The sequence below is a fragment of the Epinephelus lanceolatus genome, chromosome 12, assembly GCF_041903045.1.
Source record: "Epinephelus lanceolatus isolate andai-2023 chromosome 12, ASM4190304v1, whole genome shotgun sequence".
In the NCBI taxonomy this organism is placed as follows: domain Eukaryota; kingdom Metazoa; phylum Chordata; class Actinopteri; order Perciformes; family Serranidae; genus Epinephelus; species Epinephelus lanceolatus.
Genome location: NC_135745.1, coordinates 28,589,913 through 28,614,019, shown reverse-complemented (window position 1 = coordinate 28,614,019; position 24,107 = coordinate 28,589,913). Strand labels below are relative to the sequence as shown.

General features: G+C 42.1%; 1 protein-coding gene across 6 annotated transcripts in view; it reads left to right on the top strand.

The window, feature by feature from the left end:
• st3gal3b (ST3 beta-galactoside alpha-2,3-sialyltransferase 3b) overlaps positions 1-24,107 on the top strand; it is an 89,148-nt gene that overhangs the window by 9,376 nt on the left and 55,665 nt on the right. For 2 of the 6 annotated variants that reach the window (XM_033650367.2, XM_033650361.2), the window contains exons 1-2: positions 14,541-14,897; positions 18,542-18,689. In XM_033650367.2, coding sequence (XP_033506258.1) covers positions 18,581-18,689 — 109 coding nt within the window. In that variant the 5' untranslated portion in view covers positions 14,541-14,897; positions 18,542-18,580. Of the gene's footprint in view, positions 1-4,051; positions 4,191-14,540; positions 14,898-15,528; positions 15,663-18,541; positions 18,690-24,107 lie in introns of those variants that run through there. The other 4 variants (XM_033650363.2, XM_033650362.2, XM_033650365.2 and 1 more) reach the window with 4 other exon arrangements.

Below are 24,107 nucleotides of genomic sequence, written 5' to 3'. Positions count from 1 at the left end.
ATGGTGGTGAAGTGGTTAGCATTGTCACCTGCTGGTTCAAACCCAGGGTCGGGGAGCCCTTCTGTGTGGAGTTTGCATGCTCTTCCCGTGTCAGCGTGGGTTTTCTCTGGGTACTCCAGCTTCCTCCCACAGTCCAAGGACATGCAAGATAGGTTAATTGGTGACTCTAAATTGGCTGTAAGTGTAAATGGTTGTCTGTTTCTATGTGTCGGCCCTGTGATAGTCTTGTGACCTGTCCAGGGTGTACCCCACCTCTTGCACAATGTCAGCTGGGATAGGCTCCAGCCCCCCCGTGACCCTCAACAGGATAAGCGGTTATGAAAATGGATGGATTACTGATTTTTTTTTTACACTAACTGAAGGAGCTCGGAGTAGAGCCGCTGCTCATTCGCGTTAAAAGGGGTCAGTTGAGGTGGTTCAGGCATCTGATCAGGATGCCCCTGGACGCCTCCCATTAGAGGTGTTCTGGGCATGTCCCACTGGTAGAAGACCCCGAGGCAGACCCAGAATAGGCTGGAGGGATTACATATCTCATATGATTACACCTCGTCTGGCCTGGGAACGCCTTGAGGTTCCCAGGGAGGAGCTGGAAAGCATTGCTGGGGAGAAGTACGTCTGGAATGCTTTGTTTGGCCTGCTGCCCCTATGACTTGACCCCTGATAAGTGGATGAAAATGGATGGATAGTTGAAGTCTACCTTTACATGCAGCCCTGGTGATTGTTGAAGCCATAGTGTGATTTGTCACTTGGCTGGTAGCTCAACAAGATCATGACTTGCCGTTGGTGTCTAAGATTGCGAGCTCAAACTCTGGGTGATGCAGAATAAACACGCTAATGCCTTCTCAGCCTGGCACTCCTCTTACTCCATCTTCTTCTTCCTCCTCAAAATTCCTGGCCCTCACTCAATGCTGCACAACAGCTCTAATTCATCTTATTCTTCTGGCTCTATCACAGCAAATTATTTTTTATTTTTCCTACATTTCTCACTGTGTTTGATGTTGACATCAAAGCTAACGAAGGAATGATCACATCAATCAATCAATCAATCAATCAATTTTATTTATAAAGCCCAATATCACAAATCACAATTTGCCTCACAGGGCTTTACAGCATACGACATCCCTCTGTCCTTAAGACCCTCACAGCGGATAAGGAAAAACTCCCCCCCCAAAAAAAACCCTTTAACGGGGAAAAAAAACGGTAGAAACCTCAGGAAGAGCAACTGAGGAGGGATCCCTCTTCCAGGACGGACAGACGTGCAATAGATGTCGTACAGAACAGATCAGCATAATAAATTAACAGTAATCCATGTGACACAATGAGAGAGAGAGAGAGAGAGAGAGAGAGAGAGAGAGAGAAAGAGAGAGATGCAGGTAATGACAGTAGCTTACAACAACATTAATGAAAGTAATAATATTATAGTTATAGTTCTGGCTACTGTGGTACAATATGTTGAAAGTATGTATTAATATCTGACAGTATACTTGTGTGACAATAGTCATATGTGTATAATAACAGTAGAAGTATGACTAATGATGACATGTATGAAATGTATCCTGTCTGATGGAAATGTTTGTATTTCACATTTTCTACACAAACTAAATGTACTGTGCTGCTGTTAAGACAATGTACAGCCCTGTTCCTGTTTCTTTCAAATGGGACTTCCTGTTGTTGCCACCTCATTAAGCGGCAGCCGGCAGCAGTCTAAGCCTGTATGTTTCCCCCAGGCTCTACTTTGGCCCTATATTATCACATGATGCATCCAGCCCATAATCTTCTGATCAATCTTGTGTCTGCAAACACGCAATCCTTCTGGCTCTGGTCTGGCATGGCTGGAAATGACTTGTGTGGTACTGTTTCGACCACAAATAAAAAGCAGAATTATCAAATTTTAAAGATCATGGTGGTTTGAGAAAGAGCTTTCATTCAGGAATTCTGAAATAATAGAAGCCAACTGTGGTGTAAATGTGACCCTGCATGACCCAGAGCTTTGACCTTTTGCTTGTTGTTTGTGTTTTCTGTGGGTTGTGGCATTATGGCTTGGAGTTACAGTACTTAACGTTTTGCAAATGTCATGATGATGAGCATTATGCAAATTTTGCTGCAACAAACACACTATTCTTCTGCCTGACGCTCAGTCTAATGAGAGAACGAGCCTCATGCAGCAACATTTTTACTTGTATTTTCTCCTCATTTTCTGTTAAGAGACAAAAAAAGAGAGAAGGCAACTCCAGATGCACCAACCGTCCAAATCTGGGCTGTGTTTAGCCCCAACAAAATCTAGCAAAATGTTTATTTAAACAGAAACAGGGATGTGTCGAACACCCTGTTGTGTTGTGCAAGTGTGCTGCCTTTTTATACGGCAGAATCCATCCATCCATCCATTTTCATCCGCATATCCAGGGCAGGGTCATAGGGGCAGCAGGCCAAGCAAAGCACCCCCCTCTACCCTGCAATGCTTTCCAGCTCCTCCTGGGGGACCCCAAGGTGTTCCCAGGCCAGATGAGATATGTAACCCCCTCCAGTGTGTCCTGGGTCTGCCCCGGGGCCTCCTACCAGTGGGCAGAATCTAATTCAATTCATTTCAAAGGTGCTGTATTGGCATGGGAAAAATGTGTTGCCAAAACTGCCAGAACTTGATTTATATACATGTCGCTGCTGTGGGTAACACTTCGGACATGCCCACCAAATGAGAAAAAATCATACCTCAAAGCCTGTTGCACAGTGTTGAGAGATATGTCGTTCAGTCTGGAAAGTCTAGCAAAACGGTTTTCAGATTGAATGTGCCCCAGGTGAACTTCCATATTTTTTATGTTCCTGAATATAAATCTTATGTTTCCTCACGTTGGACAAATAATCCTTTTTTGCATTAGCTTGGTAAGACTGCTCTCGACCTCTTGTAAAATGTTATCCAAGAGAGGAGAAAAATATAAGAAAACATTTGTAAAGCAAATCATGGATATGAACAAAATTACTTAAAAACTTTTGGTTCCTGCATGAGGCCCATTGAGTAACAGACGGCTGTGTATTTTTGGACAATTTGACTTTTGATACAAAGTTTTTGAAAATGTCTTCGCATGCAATGCATGTTCACCTGTCCGCATCAAGTGTTAAATATACTGTGCTGAGTGCAAAATACTGTAATAATAATTACCATAAAGTTTTGAAATACATTTCAGATCAAATTTGCAAACACTCAAACAGAGAAACAAACATCATGTTTCCATGCTTAAAATATCTTATGTATCGTAAAACTTTGATCAGTAGCCCGGGCCATTATTTGTTTAAGTCACTGGACTCAGCAGGCTTATATTTTCCTTTTATACAAAACTGTTGCTCAGCAAAGATCAGGAAATACAACCACATTGTTTATTGGAACCAGTATAAATATTACTTTTATAAAAATTAGGCTTCAAATAACATCAAATATGAATCATTCATTTGATCTAGCGCAGACGGACAGTGCATCAGAGAGGGTTATGGCACCTGGAATACCGACTTTATCCTGTTAAAACAATATTCACAACTTGGATTATTTTTTATGAAAAGCCGGTTTTATACATCCAAAGAATTTCTAGAAAAATGAACTGCTTGATAGCCAGACCAGGCCTCTAATTGAGACAGGCCTTTATTTGTCAAACATGTAGCCACACTGGGCCAATAATAGGGGCTGGGTGTTTAATTGGGACTAGGCTTTTAATTGAAGTTGTACGGTAAATACATGTACATATCGAATATCTCCTTTTATCTCTGTTTTCTGCCACATCTGATCCCCAGGCATGTTATAGAATAATCCTAGACAGCCAGATAGTTACTCCTTCATGTGACGTGTTCGAATTGTTTACTGTACTTTTAAAATGTTACAGGCCAAACTGATTTTCCAGCCCATCCTGTCATAGGTTAACATATTTTTGCCGACAGTCTGCGCTGCTTGTATTTAAATTGGGATCAACTGTGGCACCAGTTTCTGTTATTCAAATCCTCCCTGTTATTGGTTAACCAATGTTTGCAGAGAGTGCTACAAGGACAGTGACCACGTGAAATTGTGTCTTTGGCTTCCCTGCCTCTTTTGGAAACCCAGCTCTATGTGTGATTTTTATTTTTTTTTTTTTGTGTGTCATTCAGCCGACCCTGCAGTCTGTGTGATACCAATTCTGTGGATTCAGGACTTGACAGCCACAGCTGACAAGGTAATGTGTAATAATGTGTAATTTCAGGTCACGAACGGCAGAGATATATTTTATGAATCAGAATGGGTTTTTCTTAAAGTGTTGAGGTAATCAAATGGGTTACACAAGTTTATATTTAAAAGCAGAGCTGAATCTGGGTTAAAGGAAGACACCTAAAAGCCACATCCTCGCCCCAGAGGCACCGCTCAGCTGCTCATACACCGATAGAGTCTCACACTATCAGACGTGATCAGAATGAGAAGGGTGAAAACATTTTAAAGGCCCAAGTAATGCATATTATATCATCCTAAAATATATTCCCAGCATGGCAATGTTTGTTTCTCTGTTTGCATGGGAATGTTTTCTGTAAGTAATCTGTCTCTAAGATACAGTATCTGTCTGGGTGTAGATAGAGGCTTGAAACAAAAACAGAAATTATTTGTGGGCCAAGGATGAATTCATGACCTTGGCCCAGTCGGGCTTAAAATAAGCTCCCTGGTGCACTCCAGGAAGAAAGTGACTCTGCAAGCAGTACAGTCCAAAAGAAAGCCACGTGTAGTCTATTTTACATTTCCAGTAATTTGGTATTTTTGCAAATATTTTACAGTTCGCAGTGCAAAAACAAAAAGAAGACAAAATTTGCACATCTGGGGCATGTGCTAGGTCTTGCACTGGTTTGTCACACACTTTTAATTATCAAAACCTTTTTTTGTGGGAGTTTTAGCAATACTGTGAAATTTAATGCTCAACTTTGGATGTAAATTAACTGCTGCATTATCGTAATAGAAAGAGCATTATGGGAAATGCAGTTATTTGGTTTCTTGCCAAGAGTTAGACGTAAGGATCGATACCACTTTCAGGTATGGAGCTGGAGCCAGCAGGCACTTACTCTGGCTTAGAAACAGCAACAGTACATAAGTCACTGTAAAAAAAATCCTACATCCTGTCGATGTTACATTTGATATTGATTTTAATACAAACATGATAAAACAGTGTTATTTATTGTGAGCTTTAGAGGAGCTGCAAGCCTCTAGCTGTAGCCTCATGTTCAAGTTATAGACATGAGAGGGATATTAATCCTCTCATCTTGCTCTCGGCAAGAATACGACTTCCCAAAATATCAATCGCTTTAAAAATGTTCCCATGAAGGATTAAGTATCTATAAAAGGCCCAGAGAACTAAATGAAAGCCCAATTCAGCTGTCTTAATCTGTTGATTCATTACTGAATAATGCAGACCCTCGCGTTCTTGTGTTTACTTTAATTGGAGACTTGAATGGACACATTGCTTGTGTTTAATGAAGTCATGCGTGGGAGAGCGATTGGGCGTAATTGTTTGAATGGAAGAGAACAGATAAACTGCGAGGAAGATAAACAGAGAGGGAGGAAAGAATGTGAATGAGGTCTCTGCCAGGGTGTGCCGATTTTAGTGTCGAAACCCTTGGCATGAAAGGTGAGCAGACTGCTTCAGCACATCACCTCACGAGCTCATCTCTTTGACTGTCATTTAAAGGTGCCTTTGATTATTCTATAGGAAGCGGATTATTAGAAAGCAGCACACACTCCCTGAAGTGTTTTACCGCCTTAAAATAATGTCTTTTCTTTTACTATTTACCTAAGATAACCATATTTTCAAACCCCCAAACCAGGACTCTGCACATTCATGCATGCACTCATGCTTGCGCTTGCACCATACGTGTTTTCATCAAGATGGGGGACAATTAATTCAGTGCTTAGTACACCTACTGAGCACACTTTTCAACACTATGAACAGTGCCTGCCTCAGTAGACAAAATATGATCTTTTGTCTCCCAAAATCCACAACAACGTAGGTAATTTGAAAACTGCATAACTACACAGAACCAGCTTTACAAAAAGCTCTGATTGTGTTTCAGCAGATGGTGGCAAAGGTCACCTCCTGAGCTGCCCATTTCAGATGACTGTCACCTGCATTTGCTCCACTAAAATAGGTCACAACCACAGATATATTAAGAGCCCTGGATACAGCGTTGGAGGCGGGACACCGTTCATTCCGTCAGTGGTGCATGAAACCAAAAAATGCTCTATTTGCGCGGTTTGGAATTACCTGGATCTTCTGCCTTAAGGCCCATTTATGCTCCCTTTACATACGAAAATGTATACGTCCGTTTCAAACGATGTTACCGTCACTGCCCACATACTTCCATGTGTCCTTTACGTTGGCATGGATGTTAACCAATATATCCACCAGGGGGCAGCCCAGAGTCAAACGTTTATGACAACAATAAACTCAAAAACAAACGTGGCGACTGTGGAGGAGATATTGATAATGTACCTCTTGCATAAAAGACAAAAACAGAGGCAGCGTTGTAGGAGGCGGTGGTCGGTGACTGGAGGACTGACAGTGCCCCCACGGATTGCAGTGGTGCTGCTCCATTTGGCCCGTATCTGTAAGCTTTATGGAAACGTGCATTTTTTTTTTTATGTTTCTATATTAGGTTAGGTAATAATCAGTGGGACAGAGCATGATGAAGGTTTATGTATATGCTGAAAACAACAACAGTATAGAATTGTGGTGAAAACAGAGAAAATTTGATAGTGAATGTTGGGGCATTTTAGTGTTTTACAGATGTTTGTCAGGACTCAAGACACCCAGCTTGAAACCAGAACAGTCCTGGACAAAACAGGACTGAATAGGTCACTGTATATTTTCAATACCAACTTCCCTTATGGTGCTATCCTGCCATTTTGCTTTTCCATTCCCCTGGGTCTTCCTGTTATTAGCCTCCTGCCTATGTGCTAAATATGAAGCTATAGCCAGCAGCTGACTATGTAGCTTAGCGGCTGGCTATAGCTTCATGTTAGCTTAGCTGAGTATAAAAAAATGGAAACAGCTAGCGCCTCTAAAGCTCACAAGGTTTATTTAATCTGCACAGAGCTAAAATGTGACTTACATACTGGAACCATACCAAACTATAAAGTGTGCCAGGGCTGACGTCAAAACCCGGAAGTTTAGCATTGCGCTGGTTCCCGGAAGAGTAAGTGAATGTGATTTTTGCATTGCGTTTTGGATTATGTCAGAAAATAAGCTCTGTGGCTAACACAAGTTTATGATACTTACAGGTTTTGTTCAGTGAGATAATCTTCACATATAAACACTTTTCATACAGCATTTGAAGCTTAAATGCGATCGCCAGAAGTAAAAAGCTAACGTTAGGCTTTAACACTACATGACTGCTCCACGGTCGCATGACTCTTGACGTCACCGCCACTAAGCTTTCAACTGATTTCGGCCGCTTTATTATAAAAAACATTGTATAATGGGGAAATCGGACTGTTTAAGCTAAATAAGAAGCTGTAATGGCGGACTGCCAGCACTCTCGCCTGTTTGGGGGTGATGACGTTTACTGTCCCTGACAGGGTTTGTAGTTGTATTGAGCAACTTGTTAGCAACCGCCTTTTTTACGACACGTAAAAGCTTCAAAATTCACAAGTAGGGTATTTACTGACGTGTTTTATGTCATAGAACAAAACCTGAAACTCGCTTAAGCTTTTGTTAACCACAGACCTTATTTGAGGCATTTTACTAAAATCCCATTCAAAAAACGTATTGACTTTTAGACGAGAGAACAGGAAGTGCTAAAAGCGCTAACGGAGTTCCGGGTTTACTGGCACACTCTATTGCACTACACCAAAACTCATTTCTACATCGTAGGCTACAGAGCCAGACTAGCTCCTGCTTTCAGTCTTTATGCTACTTTAAGCTAACCACCTGCTAAGCTAACGTGGCTCTAACTTCATATTCAGCATATGGACAAGAGAGTGATGTTAAGCTTCTCTTTGCTTTTGGCAAGAAAGCAAATAAGCATATTTCCCAAATATTTCTCAAATTACTCCTTTGAGCACTACACAGCAGCAGAGTAAGATCAATTTCTGTGTCTAAATTAGCTTAATTTGCGGTTACATTCCTGACTTAATAGTCGGTTCCATTACAGTGGTGTAAAATGTTTCTGGACACATTGATCATTGAGAGCATTAAAAGTGACTGTGTTGATGGAAATAGCAGAAGTAGAAACAATTTGAGGAAAATGAGGCTGTGACCTAAATTACTGCAACACTGAAGGGGACTTTTGTTCCTGCTGATTGATGACAACTGTCTTTCCAGGGTTTTGTCTAGTAGTGCTCCAGTCAAGATGGTGCCTTGCACAGTAAATATAGAAGATAAATAGGAAGTGAAAGTGTTGTTCATTCAGACTGCAGTCTGCCCCTGTATGTATGGGATCTATCAGTATCCCATTAGCACTTGTTTATTTCCTGCTGCTTGGCCGCCAGAGCAAAAGCCACGCTGTCGAGCAGATACTTCATCTATGATTCAGATGACAACGATCAATTATTTATGTTGTCACAGTAAAGTCTGGCTCTACTCATGTAGGAATTTCACTCAGACAGATGACATGACCAAACAATAAAAAGTCTTTAAAAAAGGTTGTCAAAGGTTATTATGTTCAGCAGTGAGAACACTCTTGCTATTGACGATGTACTGTATCGGGGATAAGAATACACTCGTTAATGGTATGTCTCACCAGAGTTTCTCTGCGTGCTTAATTTGATGCTGTGATGTAGCTTGCACCAGAGGTGAAAGACAAGAATCCAGATTAAGTTCCAGTAAAGAGGGATTCATTACTCAGCCGTTGTGGATAGTAGGGGTTAAAGGTGATGGTAGGCGCAGATTTTATCAAGGGGTTTACAATCTTCTTTTCTGCGATTGAGCTTTTGCACAGCTGTTATCTCCCAGTATTATCATTTACATGTAAACTATACAGTCAGATTAAAGCCTGAAGTAACTGGATTTGAAAAACAGCAATGTTTAATGCTTGAGTAGGCAGAAATATGGAAAAGGGAAGAAATAAAAGCAGCAGAATTTGAATATACACCATAATCCTGCAGCTCTACTCTAAGCCCCTCCCACCAGATGACCACGGGCAAATGTCAGTCACCTAATGTTTCCCATACATTGATTTATTTAATTGTAGCTCAGCCCCTTCTTGCCTCAATGAGACAATTAGCCAGCTAACCACCCCACAGTCCCTTCACCTTGCTCCACGCTGCTGTGGACTGCTATCCCAGGAGGAGAGCAGGCAGCTTCTCGGCAGACAGACTGTTCAGCAGCTGTAGCAGCTCTTATTTGGCCAGAGTCGGCTGTCACAGCAGGCCAGTGGCCAGTTGCTGCCCTGGTTCTTACTTGTGTAATGGCAGCAACAGAAAGTTTCCTGATTGAGCAGGGAGTCTGAGCTCTATGGTGCCCTGAAGCTGGGGTTTGCGCTGGATGGATTTGGGTTGCTGCACCCCGTGACTGGGGGTTCAGTATCTGGAGCTGTTGCTAGCACTCCTCCCAGCGAGGTGGTTTGTTGTTGGGGGGAGTGAGGTGAAGAACATGCTGTGCCTTGAGGCTTTAGCTAACGTTAGCTACTTCAACGGGAATTTGAGGCCACCGCCATGAGCCTTAGGCTGCGGGAACATTTTCTCTCCATCCCTGAAATGCATTGCTATTATTGTATAGCTATTATTTTTTGTCTGACTCACTTTTAGACTCTCTTTATAAGTCCATCTTCCTTTTTGGGTTGCTTTGCAGTGCAAGCAGTTGTTGCTAATGCTGGAATACTAACCCTTTTCTGCAGGATTTCCGCCACTGAATCAGGCTTTCACCAAAGATTCGTGAACATGCATCTGCATTTGTAGAAAAGCCAACGGGAACACCCTCTCTCTGAAATGACCTGTGATTGGCCAAAGTCTGAAAACAGAGCCAAGAGGAGATACGGATATCTAGTGTTCTTTCGACCCTCTTGAATTACAAGACGCTCAAAGGTTGTTATTTAATTTTTGCCCAGTGAAGACAATATGAAACTGCCTACCCCAGATTTAATAACAGCACAAAGGCACTACATTTTCCTGAGCATTGTTCTACTTGTTTCCATCAGCCACTGATCCATTGTACCTTTAAGCTCCTGAGGGCATTAGTGGGAGCTCGTGCACAACGGAAACTGTCTGGTTACACTTGAAGAAGATGAAATGCTGATTCCTGTGATAGACTTGATGGTATTGCTGCTAGAGGCACTGATTCTGCAGCCCACACCGGATGAAGGATTTCATTTTTGTTGGAGCCTGTATTCCGGTAACCCCACAGACCTGACACTCAAGTCTGCACTGCTTTGTCGGTTCGATAGCAGAGCATTAGAGGAATGGGGCATGATGGTGGATAATTGAGTCATGTTTCAAGCCCAAAATGATTGAATTAATTCTGATGTTGCTTCACCCTGGCACTCAGGATGTACAGTGAAGCGAATGCATTACGATCTGTGGACATGTAAAACAAACATTGCTTCCCCCTTCAGGAACACAACTCTTTACCGGTAGACAAACACAAACCAGTGCGCTTCCCAGACACGGTTAGAGAATGGAAAATTTCAGCTCCTTGCATTGTTTTCTGTGGCCACCGGTCATTTCCTCTTGTAAGTGTGATGTAAACGAATGATCCATGTGCCAAAGGCCATGAAGTGCTGCCAGCTCAACCAGGAGTCCCACGCCAGCTTTGAAAAAAAAAAAAAAAAAATCCTGTGACACTTCAATAGGCTCATGTGGATGTGTATATATCTCAGCATGTGCTTGTGTATGTATTTTATTCTCCTGGCTCCTGCTAATCTCCTGACCCCAGATGGAGAACAGTGGGCGAGCAGATTGTATTTCCTGCTTGATTCAATATTAATAGATTGGTATGCTACTACCACACTCTATGCAGGGCAAAAATGGAAGACTGCACCCCCACCAACCCCCACCCTCTCTCACCTTGGCTTTTAGCCCAACAACTGCTTATGTAGGATACGAGGCCTTGTGAATGTCAGGGCACAAATAAGACGCAAGATCCGAGAGGAAAACTGAATTAGCAGAGTAACCCGAGCAGGTGTGAAGGACAGGACTATGGATCTGCTGCCAAACAACAATCTGCTGTAAGCAGCCACATGATAGGTCCCAACTGGGATTGAGGATGACATGCAAGGTCTGCAGGACCCATGTTTATCAAGTGTTTTAGCAGAGGCGGGGAATAACTTATTCACATATTTAAACCGGCACTCCTATTCTGAAAGGCTTGACAAACACACCGTCTGTTCACATTTATCAGTGTGTGACCATTTTAGTGCTTCACAGCCAGATTGACAGCTCGCAGTGACGACTGCTTTAAATAACTGAATCAACGAACATGAGCTTGACTGTACATGTGTGCACAGGAACATGAGCTGACAACTCATATTTCATCTACAGTGTTGAACTGCAGACGACTACCAGAATGTCTCCTTATTCTCCTCTGAAATAATATTAGTGATGGCAGACTGTGGTATGACTTGGTCTGGCTGATACAACAAAACCTTTTAAAAGTGCAGGTCTCATTAATAGAGACAAAATAACCCAACGACAATTAAAGGTCCAGTGTGTAGGAGTTAGGGGGCTACATTGGCAGAAATCGAATATATTATAATAGGTATGTTCTCTTTAGTGTATAATCACCTGAAAATAAGAATCACTGTGTTTTTGTGACCTTAGACTGAGCCAATTAATTCTACAAAGGGAGCAAGTCCTCGTCCACAGAGACTGCCATGTTTCACCGCCGTGTTTCTACTGTAACCCTGCTATATTTGGCGTTTTAACTGGGTTAAATCACCAGATCTGTTTGTTTTGGAGAGGAAGAGACCTCTGTGGACAATTCGGCGAGTGTAGTTCAGTAGGAAGAAAATAGTTCCTACACGCAACTGCTCACAACGAGGTCTGTGGATTATCTTTACTAACTGTGTCATGATTTTTGGTAGGGACATTGCCGTTGAATTTTTTAAATGTATTATCTTGGCACTTTGAGCACCACAAGCCAAGTGCCATCTAGTTCCATTATACTGGAGAGAAGGCAGACATCTCTACAGCCGATATCTCCAACACTCCGCAACTCAATGACTGACTGATAAATAGCACGAGGACAAATATATGTTTTGGATTTTGGGGTGGCTGTCCCTTTAACATAGAAACTATTAACAAGTGACCACCTTTGGCTCTTCATCACCTCTGTATATCTTTTTTTTTTTTTTTCATAAATTCCAGTATAAGTTTTAAGCTTTTCTTTCTGGCGCTGCAGTCAGCAGTAGTTTTGTTTGACCACCTGTGGACATCATGATGACCGTAACCGTAGAAACTGCCTCCTTGGATACAAGTCATTTATGTACAGCTTATGGCTTGTGGACAGGAACATTCTCATCCTGGAAGGTATCAGAATGAATCACGGAGCTAAAGGGGCTCAAGCTTGTGTAGGTAATTACTATTTGTAGTTCCCTGAGGGGTAATTATAGCTAAACATTTCAGAGAAATCACTGTAAACGAGTGCAAAGCAAATACAGTCACTGGTTGGTGGTGTTTTCTATGTTTAGACTATATACTGACTGCCACTACTACTGGTATTTAAGATTGTTGGATATTGATTCATAGTAGAGGACTTTTATTTTGACAAAATTTAAGACAGCTATGTCATAAGTTGATGGAGAAAACGCACAACTTGGTACATAAGGCCCCCAATCACACAGATAGTGTTTTGCAGGTTGCAAATCATGAGGCGCACTGCACTGCCTTTTCTTTTTAAATTGAATGTCGCTAGTAAAATAAAAAAATAAAAAAAGTATCTAGTTACGAAAATGTTGAGGCAGAGGGTACTTGCTGCAGCTCTGTTTGAGGGTGAGAGACTGTCAGTTGATAGTTTGTTGGGCACAGGGAAACGAAGATCTATGTGGGTACATGAGACCCTAAAAAAGTGAGTGGATCGCAGGGAGTACCACCAGCTGGTCCAGGAGCTTTGCCTCAATGATGGCTATTTCCAGGCATATTTTAGGATGACTCAGGGGCCGTATAGTTCTGCGTATCAAGCAACTGCTACCACCAGTTTCTTCTCCATTGTTTAGCAACTGTAAAGTTGTTGTCGTGACCACCACAGAAGGCCCGCCTCTCAAATAATCCCATTGGACAATGGGCAAAAAGCTGAGATCATGCGCATTTCCGCTCAAGGCCCTGATTACACAGAGAGCATTTTAGCAGCTGGAGGTGCCTTTTTGTAATTGTTTTTAATGAGAATGCTTGTGGTTTTTGCATTGTGACGTGCCTGGTGTTTCTGTGCTCTAAGCGAACTCTTGAGGTGAAAAAATGTCAACTCAGAGCAGAAAAACACCCCACGTCATCTCTTTTATTGTCATCTTTTTTCCCATTGTCTAATCGGATGATTTGAGAGGCGGGCCATCTATGGTGGTCACAAGAAGTTTACAGTTGGTAAACAATGGAAAAACTGGTGGTAGCGGTTGCTGGATACTCAGAGCTATATGGCCAGACGATAGACAGCAGGTTGTCAAACTGCCCCTGAGTCATCCTAAAATACGCCTGGAAACGGCCATCATGGAGGCGAAGCTCCTGGACCAACTGGTGGTACTCCCCATGATCCACTCTGTTTCCCTGTGCCTAACAAACTATTTACTGACAGCCTCTCACCCTCAACCAGAGCTACAGCAAGTACCCTCTGCCTGATCGTTTTAGGAGCTAGATACTAATAACTGTCAAATAAATAAAACAGATAAATAAACAGTAGATCGATTATATGGGAAGGTTAGGCTAAGGAGGTGAGTCCGTGGCGGCCTGGCAACAATAAAAAGGCGCAGCAAGCGTTTTTTTTCACCAGTGGCATTCAATTTAAAAAAGGCAGTGCGGCGCACCTTGCATCTTGCAACCTGCAAATGCTTTCTGTGTTTAAGTTTTTTTTGATCACCGTGGCAAAAACGCCAGGTGCCTAGAGTGCAGAAAGGTGCTCTAGGCAACGCAAAAACCGCAAACAAATAGCTTCATTCTCATTTAAAACAATTACAAAAAGCTAAAACACTTTCTGTGTGATCAGGGCCTAAAAATCCACCCGGATGCAAGAAATTAAGTGTTTGATGGTTAAAATTTTGATGCCATTACATAAGAGCCCCCCTGAGTTGAGACATAACCTACGCCCTTGTATTGATGTATACTTTTACACCACTAATAATCTGTTTGGATTTCAGCAAATCCAACCCTGACTGTGGGATAGCAGCAGCATGTCTCTAACCTGTATGGGCAATCACACAGTAGTGCTGATCAGTCACATACCAGTATAGTGAGGGGCATACAGTTCAACCGGCTCTTTACATTATTGCATCTCTATTATTGCTGCTGAGCAAGTACTGTTGCAGTCGGGTGGTGGTGGTGGTGGTGGTGGTGGGGTGCCCGACGTGTGTGCTATAAATGCAAACCCAGCCACAATGCAATGTTTAACAGCTGACATACAGAGAGGGGGCACCACGTGAAGAACCATCTGAAAAGGTGCATTCATTTTCTGTTAAATCAGGAGGGGGCATCATAATTCACGGAGATACCTCCTCATGTGACTGTAGCCGACAAACTGTGTTGCTGCTATGGTGGTAGTGTTGATGGAGGTGCAGCTTGTTCCTCTTGATGTAAACTAGAGCTGCTGAGACAGAGGGAGAAACGCGCAGTCAGACTGGTCGTCTTGTGCTTCACAGAGCCAGGGCACTCTCACGGATTTCATCACGATGGCTTGGAGAGGAGGGAGAACACGGTCGTTTTATCGACCAATCTTCAATTTAAACTAAGGCTTGTATCGTTTCTGACCCGAGGACTCAGAAGAAAAGAAAAGGTAATGTCTTTAATTATCTCAATCAATTGGAAATGACAATGAGACGTTGCAGCGCCGCGTTTTAGTCGACAATGATGGTGGTGGTTAATTTTGGCAAACCGGGGGTCCTTGATTCTCTTAACCTCCGTCGGGTTACCTCAGCATTGTCACACTTTGGCACATGTATCATTGCGTACATGTATTTATGCTACGTGTGTTTCGGCCACATATTGCGCTTGTAACTAAGCTCATGTCTGGCCACAAAAATTCCCCCAACCAGCGGTGTTGTTACGCTGCGGGCCTGCCGACCGGATCAAGGCAAATTTCCCACTATGCCAACGTAGCGTTGTTAGCATAGCGACAGGCTAAGCTAACGTTAACGGTTAGCCGCTTGATATTCGCTGTCGTCTTTTGTGCCGTCGTTACTTCGCGTGCTTGTTAATATCTGGTGACCGTTATGTTCACAGTGTCGTGTAACACCTCGGAGTAAACCGAGCCTGTTAAAGTAAGATAAACCCTCAGGTAGTCTCCAGTAGCCATTGTATCAGGAGAGGCTGAGGTAACGTTATAGCGCTGAATTATGGGACCTCAAAGTTCCGTTATGTTTGTCTTCTTGCTAACTGCTCAACTTGGTGTGCCGCAAACTGAACGTTACCTAACGTTAACTCGGTGAACCACACGACTAGTCACAAGCTGAAGTCAAGACCCAACTCTGATGTACATAGAAATGTGTGTAACATGAGGGGACAGTCACTGCTGCCACTAAAACTCGTTGACACTGATGTGGTGAGTTAAAACACTATACTATGGGACGTGACTGAGCTCTTTCTCAACTCTTATATTACCCTCTTTGCTCTCTTCCTGTCACGATTATATCGGGTTGTTGGTTAAATTTAGTCGTGTGGTGCTGGACAGTGTTCTGTCGCAAGAAGTTATTCAAGTAATGCAATATCTTTGGGCGGAAATTACCCCATTGTTGTGACAGTGCTCCCAAGAGTTGCAGTGGTGTTGGCTGCATGCTTGTGTACATGTTGGCTGGTAAAATATGAAAGTGGCTGCTTCACTCAGCAGCCCCCTAAAAAACAGTGGTAATGTGTTGTTAATCAGTGGCAGGTGGACAAAAAAGTTAATTTCCAACCCTGGCTGCACTGTGCAGTAGGATGGACTCAGGTAATGTGTGACACCTCAAAACCTAAAGACTGCCTTGAGTGTTGCTTTTAGGAACTTATTTTGCATCTTTGCTATATTTCTGTAAAGAAAACACATTGCCATGTAAAATATTTTAGACATTTGGACCTTTAAACGCATCATAACCCTGACTTTACTCCACTGACATGTTCAGGTAACATGGGGCAGCTGGTGAGGTAAAATCTGACAGTCATTTTTGTTTTTCAAATGGTTAAACCCGTTATCAGCTTAGCCATTAATTCATTAAATCATTAATGTAACCAACTTGTCATTTAAAAGATCCCCCAACTTTTCTGCCATGCTTCCTCTGTTATTTTGCTGCCTCTTCACTTGGTGCCATATTGTCTGTCTGCAGTGGAAATGCATGTGTATGTTTGCATGTGTGTAACAGTGAGGGTTAGTTCGGGACTATTGTAGCTGACATGGACTCACTGCATCACCTTTAATCATTTTTAATCGACAAAAATAATGTCTTAAATATTTAGGGTGGCACATGATAGCGTAATTCATCATTTTATGGCACCAGGTAACCTGAAAAGATGCTGGTTTCACTTCATTTTAGGTTATTTTTTTGTTCCATTTTCCTTGAATGTTTAAGGTACTCACTCAAAATGCTTTCCCATTAAAGGATACATTTATTGTGAAAATATTTTACTTTTAAGTCAAACAGTTAAGCAGCATCCTCCATATTGGTTTTAGCTGCACTACTCCTGCTGCTAATTAAAAAAAGATAAACATGCCACATGTCTTATCTCGCAAGTTCTTTTAATCTTTGCTCAATCCATCCTAGTTTTCTCAGACCAGTCAAAATGTTTGTGTCATGTAAAGCACATTTGTATTTGGCTGCTAATATTTAAAAAGCCTAAGATGTAAAACCTTATTTGCCCCATTTTACCTGATGTCTCATATTACCTGACTTCACCCGAACTGCTGTTAAATTTATTCAACAGGTGTCTGTTTTTTTCAGTTAAATTCCTTGTCAGGAAGAGCGATCTATCCGACTGCCTGGCAGCCTGTCCACAAACTTTTCCATTTTTAACACTTTATTTAGTTAATCTACGGAATTACTGGTGGATAAGTTGTATTCTATGTAGGATATGCCATGTGGTGTCATCAGGTTGCATTTTATATGAGGGGATCAATAGAGCATTAAGACATTGCTTTTATAACCTGGTGAATGGCATCTGTTGCCTCATGTGGATTATGAGCTGCTGTTTTGAAATACATGGTTTTGCAGTGATATTGCGGTCTTATCTGAGCTCAACTCTGCTCAGACACCTCCCTGCGCTAATGCTTTATACTTGCTCATTTGCACTTGCCTCTAGCAGTTTCTCAGGATCACACAAAGATGCCCCAGATTGAATTTGATACATATTTATTTATTTAACATGTCACATCTGAGAAACTGCACAGCACTGTTTTTAATGAAAGCTGTAGATTATGCAAAGATAAAACCATATCTGGGGTTGTGAGTACATGCAGGGTGCTGGGTTACAGTTCACAAGATGGCAGGCTATTCGAGCTAATTAGCAGAGTTTGTTCAAAACAGAGGCCAGGCCACACATACGCACAGATGACTAATGGGTTGTCTTGTCTGCTGTCAGGCGACATGTAGACTGGACATGATTCACAGTGTGTAGTGCGACATGATTTGCTGGTTCATTATGTATAATCCGGACAGTCTGTATCCAGATCTTGTGTGTCTGACACAGGTTAGCTGAGAGATGAAACTGACTGAATGGGGCAGTAATTTTGTGTCACTGTTTTGTGTCACCAAATGAACTAACAGCAATGACAGGCGGACATTCATCCCCTTATCTTATAACTGTCATGCTTTCTGCAGCAGTGAGGGCGTGGTTTCCTGTTTACTAAGTACATTGCAGTTTTTGAGACAGTGTTGTCAGTGAACGCTTGGAGAACTGATACATGCTCGTATGTAGCTGTCATCATTGTGCACGGTCATGACCACAAAAAAACGACTTTGTGCTTCTTCTTTAGTCTGTCAAAATTAAGGAACAAAAACACATTTCTTATTCTTACTTGTGTTTTTTATTGCCTTCCTCCAGACATTATTAAATAGTCCTCGAAGAGAGAGGATGGTGTATATACCCAAGAGAAGAGAATTCAAATTGTTTTTTTGGTGGAGTCTGACCAGAAACAATCTTTGCAAAACTACCATCCATCCCATTTACATACATTGTATTTTCTTCTATTTACACGCCTCTCTTAACCTCCAGCCTCTTACCTCCAACCAGCCTTCAATTCTGACTCCACCTTTTCCCTCTATCCACACTCCCTCCCTGTGTGTGTGTGTGTGTGTGTGTGTGTGTGTGTGTGTGTGTGTGTGTGTGTGTGTGTGTGTTCCTCTTTGCTCTCATGGCAAGAGGGATTTGTCAATTGTTTCCTTGCAGCCGACGGACGAGCTTCTCTTTCGGGATGTATAAATGCCATGTCCCTGTACCCTCTTGTCATTGCAGGTGATGACCTGGATGGTGTCATGTGAATGACTGAAGACCATGAAGCCCACACACAAGCTGCTGTTCGTCCTGTGCCCCATGCTGGTCCTGGGCTTTATTTACTACTCCTCTGGGAAGCTACATCTACACGTATGGGGCCAGAAGCCTCGTAAGTGACACCCTCCAGTCTGACTGTCTGTAACATTGATTCATCACCTAATCATCCATCTGTCATCGTCCTTTTTTGAAACCTACATGTTACTGAGAAAACGTGTTCGACACCTGTCTCTGTTTTGCCTCTCTGTGCTGACTGCCAGTTAACCGTGCGTCTGTTTCAGTCTGTTTTTTTTTTTTGGTTTCATTCTGCAGTCTCTCTGGTGAACCGTTAGTCGAGCTGTGTGTTGATTCCTCAAAACGTATCTGTCTCTGATATTGCATTCGTTTTTCATTCACTCCTCCAGAGCACCGGATGTGGTGGGGTGAGCTTAATCAGATTGTCTTGTACAGCCAGTGTTAGTTGCTCTTTCTTTGCTACTGAAAACCAGTCTCTCAGATGGAAATCTACTGACAGCCCTCTACCCCGGCTTCAGTAAGAATACCTAAACGGAAGAGATGAAAGCCTTTTCTAACTCCATCTTAGACAGCGTACTCATTTTCTGTCTTCTGTAGATAGGAGGAAATGGCATTTTGAGATTTCCACACTTTGATGATGAAACCATCAACCGTATAACTGAAAATGCAGTTTTGCAATGCCCTTTTTTAACGTACCGAGAAGGCACGTCTTCCACTTTCCACTGAAAAATGCCCCTGGTATGTTTGGGTGTTGGTTATGAGTCAGTGTGATTTCCTTGTAACATTGAATATCCTGAATCCACCTCTAGAACAGTGAGGATGAGGGATGTTTGTATACTGTTACTACTTGGCCCCATAAGAAATAGATATTGAGGCAAAATACCTGATCAAACTGATGATGGAGGAGGGGTGCTGGTGGGGGGTTATGTCACACTGTGGGTGCCGTGAAACAGCTGTTAAAATCCAGCAGAGGGGGCTAGAAGATTTCTCAAACAATTTTGGAACTTTCTTGTCCTGAGCCTCCTACAGAGTATATTTTCAAGGAAAACATTCCCAGGGAGCAGCTTTTGGCTCAGAAAACATTAATGTGAGTGTTTTGAACCAGATTGAGAGCATAGCTCGAGGGACAGCTTGCTTTCTGAAGTGTAAAGCGTGGAGAACAGTCTTTTCTTTTAATCTCCCTTGTGTTGCGTCATTGATATCTTCACACTGGCTATGACTGAACTAGAGTTGGACATTTTATTTAGTAATCATAGACCTAGACAGTTTGGATTAGCCTGACGGAGAAACGTGCCCGTTCATGTCAAGTCCGTTGCTTTCCCAACTGCTGTCTTTGTGATGCAAAAACACACTGATCTTAGGCAGTGGGATTTAGGTTTCTGAACAGCAATACGATGATTCAGGATGGTGTGTTGAAGCCAGGACTGATCCATCTACACTCAGTGCCAATTATCAGCAGCCAGCTTTGCTTGTTCTGTTGTCGTCGGGAATATACAGGAACACATTCAGACATGTATCTCGCTCCTTAAATGTTCTGCAACTCTTTCACGATGATGTCATGTTTGAAAAGGGGCATTTTTCTATTGGAGGTGCTGTGACAATATGCCAACACAGGACCGAGTAATATTTCTTTACATGTCTTCTTGGTTTAAATCTGATAACGTTAAAATATCTGAATGTACACTTGTGAAATTGACAACTCAACGGCTTTTGAAATCCACAGAGATAAACATTATACTGCAGAATAGCTTCAGGAATACTCCACCTCCTCAAATGACCGTTTGTCTAGCGGTTACTCTCCCATGCCTCCATTTCTTGCGAGAGAGAGAATTCTTGATGAATGGAAGTCATAGAGGCTTTATTATTATTTTTATTTAATCTTTATTTAACCAGGAAGTCCAGTTGAGATTGAAAATCACTTTTACAAGAGAGACCCGACCAAGGTAGCAGCCAATCAAAACACATTTAAAATGCAACAAATACAACATATTATACAAAATCCACAATAAAACAACAACTTTTCAAACATAGTGGCCTCTCAAGAAAAACAAGCTCATGTCTCTGTCACCACATCCTTTATGATGCCCTTAAATTCACTGATGGATATGAGCGTTTTTAGATCCTTTTGGAGATTGATCCATGTCCAAGGTGCATTGAAAAACAACCAACTTGGAGGAGCGTAGCTGGCAACTACCAGAGCTAACACACAGAGGGTTGCAGAGATAGGCTGGAAGTTTACCCAAAATTGCTTTATAGATAAAAATATACCAATGCTGTCGTCTGCGAATGGTCAATGACATCCAACCAACCAAATCACGAATGCAGTGACGAGTGCGGTACTTTGCATTTGTAATAAAACATAGAGATGCAGGGTATACTGAATCAAGGCTGCGTAAAATGGAGGCTTGCGATCAACAACGGCAAAACAGTATCAAAACGTCTGTTTTAAAGGCTCTCGCACAACTCATGCAATATAATCCAAGTCTCAGTTATCCAGTCTTAAGCTTTTTAAAGCACTTTCACATAAACAGTGCAGGTGCACTAATTGTCCAATGCCTGGGACTGTGATATAATATAGTTTTTCTCTTGTAAAATGCGATCCCCTATGACTCCAATTCATCAAGTATTTTCTCAGTATTTAGGATTCTTCGTCTACTGTGGAGGCATGTGAGAAAAAGAGCGTTTTCTTCCTGTATTCAACACAACACAGTTTGAGTTGTTGATATGTAAATGGTCATTTGGGGGTTGAAGTATTCCTTTAATCTCTCAGGAAACTTATAGAAAACAGAGAATGTTCGTCTTCCTTGATGTCATTACTTCCTTTTCAACTCGTCGCTGTTCCCCAGCGTCTGTCCCGCTGTGAGGACAAATAGGACTTCAAAATCTGCTTGTTTTTTGTGCCTGTGGCGCAAGTGTTGATTTTCAATACGTTAAAGTTTTGTTATATTTGAACATGGAGCTCTACCATAACAGAACTGTGGGGAAAGTCAAAAGACAATAGCTAATCAGATTGAAGAATTTAGCAATGCTACTGTCTGAAAGGGCTATCGAGCCAGCGCAGAATGAGCCTTAAATGTGTCTGATAAGCTGCTACTGTTTGCACATTTCATATTAAGGTAGGTAAGTCTTTGGGTAAGAAGACTATCTAAATTTTTTGCCTTGCTCCCTGTGATTTTAACTCAGTCAGGGGGTCTTGTCTCATCCAATGTGCATGAAATTGTGTCAACCTTGGCATTTCAAACTGTCTGTATAGAACTTAACCCTGCTCTGCCCCTCTGCCTTGTATGGATGTACAGTTGCAGTGTGTCCCCAATTTTAGTGGTTGTGTAGAACTGCCTGACATAAATGAGTCCAAATTTATAAATTATAGATAATATAAGTAATGTAGGTGGTGTTCTTCATATTCCAACATAACTGGGATTACTAAACATGTGTGTTTAACTTTGCTCAAAACATCTTCTGTGTGTGTGTTGCATCACAGACCGTACGCCTGATCAACAGATGACCTTGTCTGTGGTCCATATCAAAGCGGTTTCTCAAGCTGTGACCAAAGTCTCTGTGTAACAAGCCTCTTGTTTTCTGTTGCCTTCCATTTTGTCTCAATTCAGCAACTCCAAAGCAGCAAAGCGAAATGCTTTCAACCTTCTACCATCATCACCTGCATGGGATTGAAATGATACACAGTCAGTTTATTTTAATAACTGCCTGACACCCTTTGATGTGAAGAAAGCACAAGAATGGAGCTTTTTTTTTTTCTCCCCTGACTTGTGTTTCAATAGCACAAAGCAGGAAGAGAAGAGCTTTGAATGCACTGGGAAATATTGGCTTTCTGCGTTACTGCGGTGCCAGATGTTTGGCTTAAAGAGGGTCAGAGGAGAGAGAGGAGCATGTGGATGGTCTCTCCTGCCCTCTGCCCTGGTCAGCTAAGCTATGCTGTCTCACTGAGAGGATCAAATCTGGATGATCTCTCCGTATTCTTGAACAGTATTGGTAGAAACTCAGTCACTGCCTCACAGACCAATGGAATATATACTGTAGAGGCTTATGCTTTGCTCATCATATGTGTCATTAAGAGCATTTCTATGCATTGCCTTTTTGCCATTACTTGATGACGCTAATGTATGTGTATCTATAATACACTCATTTTTGTCCTCTTGCAGTAAAAAACACAGGTTTAAGATGCACTTAGATATGAAATCCAAGTGAAATATTGAGGTATTTACTAATGCAAAGTGATGAAAGAAGGGAGCATTATTAATAGGGGTGTCATGATTTTGATTGTAAAGTTAAAATCAGTAGAAATGAGCTTTCGATTTTGATTATCATCATAATTAAAGCAGAATTGGCGATAACAATGAAGGATGTTCACATGAAGTGTGGCCAAAGTTTCTGATAATGTATGTAGCAGTAGTCCCTGTGTGCAAAAACCTCAGGTTTCAGACCGCCCTGACTACTCTCTTTCCATCAGTTTTTCTTCTCTGGCTACAGAATGAGTGAGTTATAGTGTGCCAGATTCTTTAGATCTGCTCCAGGTTACTGCGAGTGTTTACATCAAGCAGCCTTAACTGCTAAATGAAGCTACATGCTAACTTTAGGGAAACATGGAAACGTGGTTGCCGATGTTGTAAATTTCTGCCCGATTTTAGATCATATTCTCTGGAACATGTCCAGTTGTGTTCAAAAGCTTTTAATGGTGATTTTTTCATGGTAAAAAGTGCTGCTATTCCCCGTCATAGTCATTCCTCAGCTGCAGTGATAGTGCAGAGATGCCGAGTTATGGAAGACTAGACTGGGATTCTTTGGAAGGGAGGCTGAAAGAGACAGGTGCTAAAACATAGTGTTTCAGACAAAGGGTGAATACAGGTGTTCCAGCACAGACAGTATAAGGAAAATAAAGCATTTAAACATGTTCTAGTAGAAACCTTCATTACAAGTACGAACCTGCAAATGAGCATACTTTAGGTCCCTTTGAAATTAAAGATTTGACATGTGACCTTAGTGTAGTACATTCCAAAAAATATGGCAGTTCGATCACACTTGATACCATGTAGCCTACCTTTTTTAAAAAAACAATTTGAAAATGTATCCACGATTGCGGATACGAGTGCCCGAAATGAGTTTCCTCCGTGGGGTGGCTGGGCTCAGCCTTAGAGATAGGGTAAGGAGCTCGGACATCCGGAGGGAGCTCGGAGTAGAGCCGCTGCTCCTTCATGTTGAAAGGGGTCAGTTGAGGTGGTTCGGGCATCTGATCAGGATGCTTCCTGGGTGCCTCCCGTTAGAGGTGTTCAGGCACATCCTACTGGTAGGAGGCCCCGGGGCAGACCCAGAACACGCTGGAGGGATTACATATCTCCTCTGACCTGGGAACGCCTTGGGGTCCCCCAGGAGGAGCTGGAAAGCGTTGCTGGGGAGAGGGATTTCTGGAGTGTTTTGCTCGGCCTGCTGCCCCCGTGACCCAGTCTGGGATAAGTGGATGAAAATGGATGGATAGATGAATTTGAAAATGTAAATGACA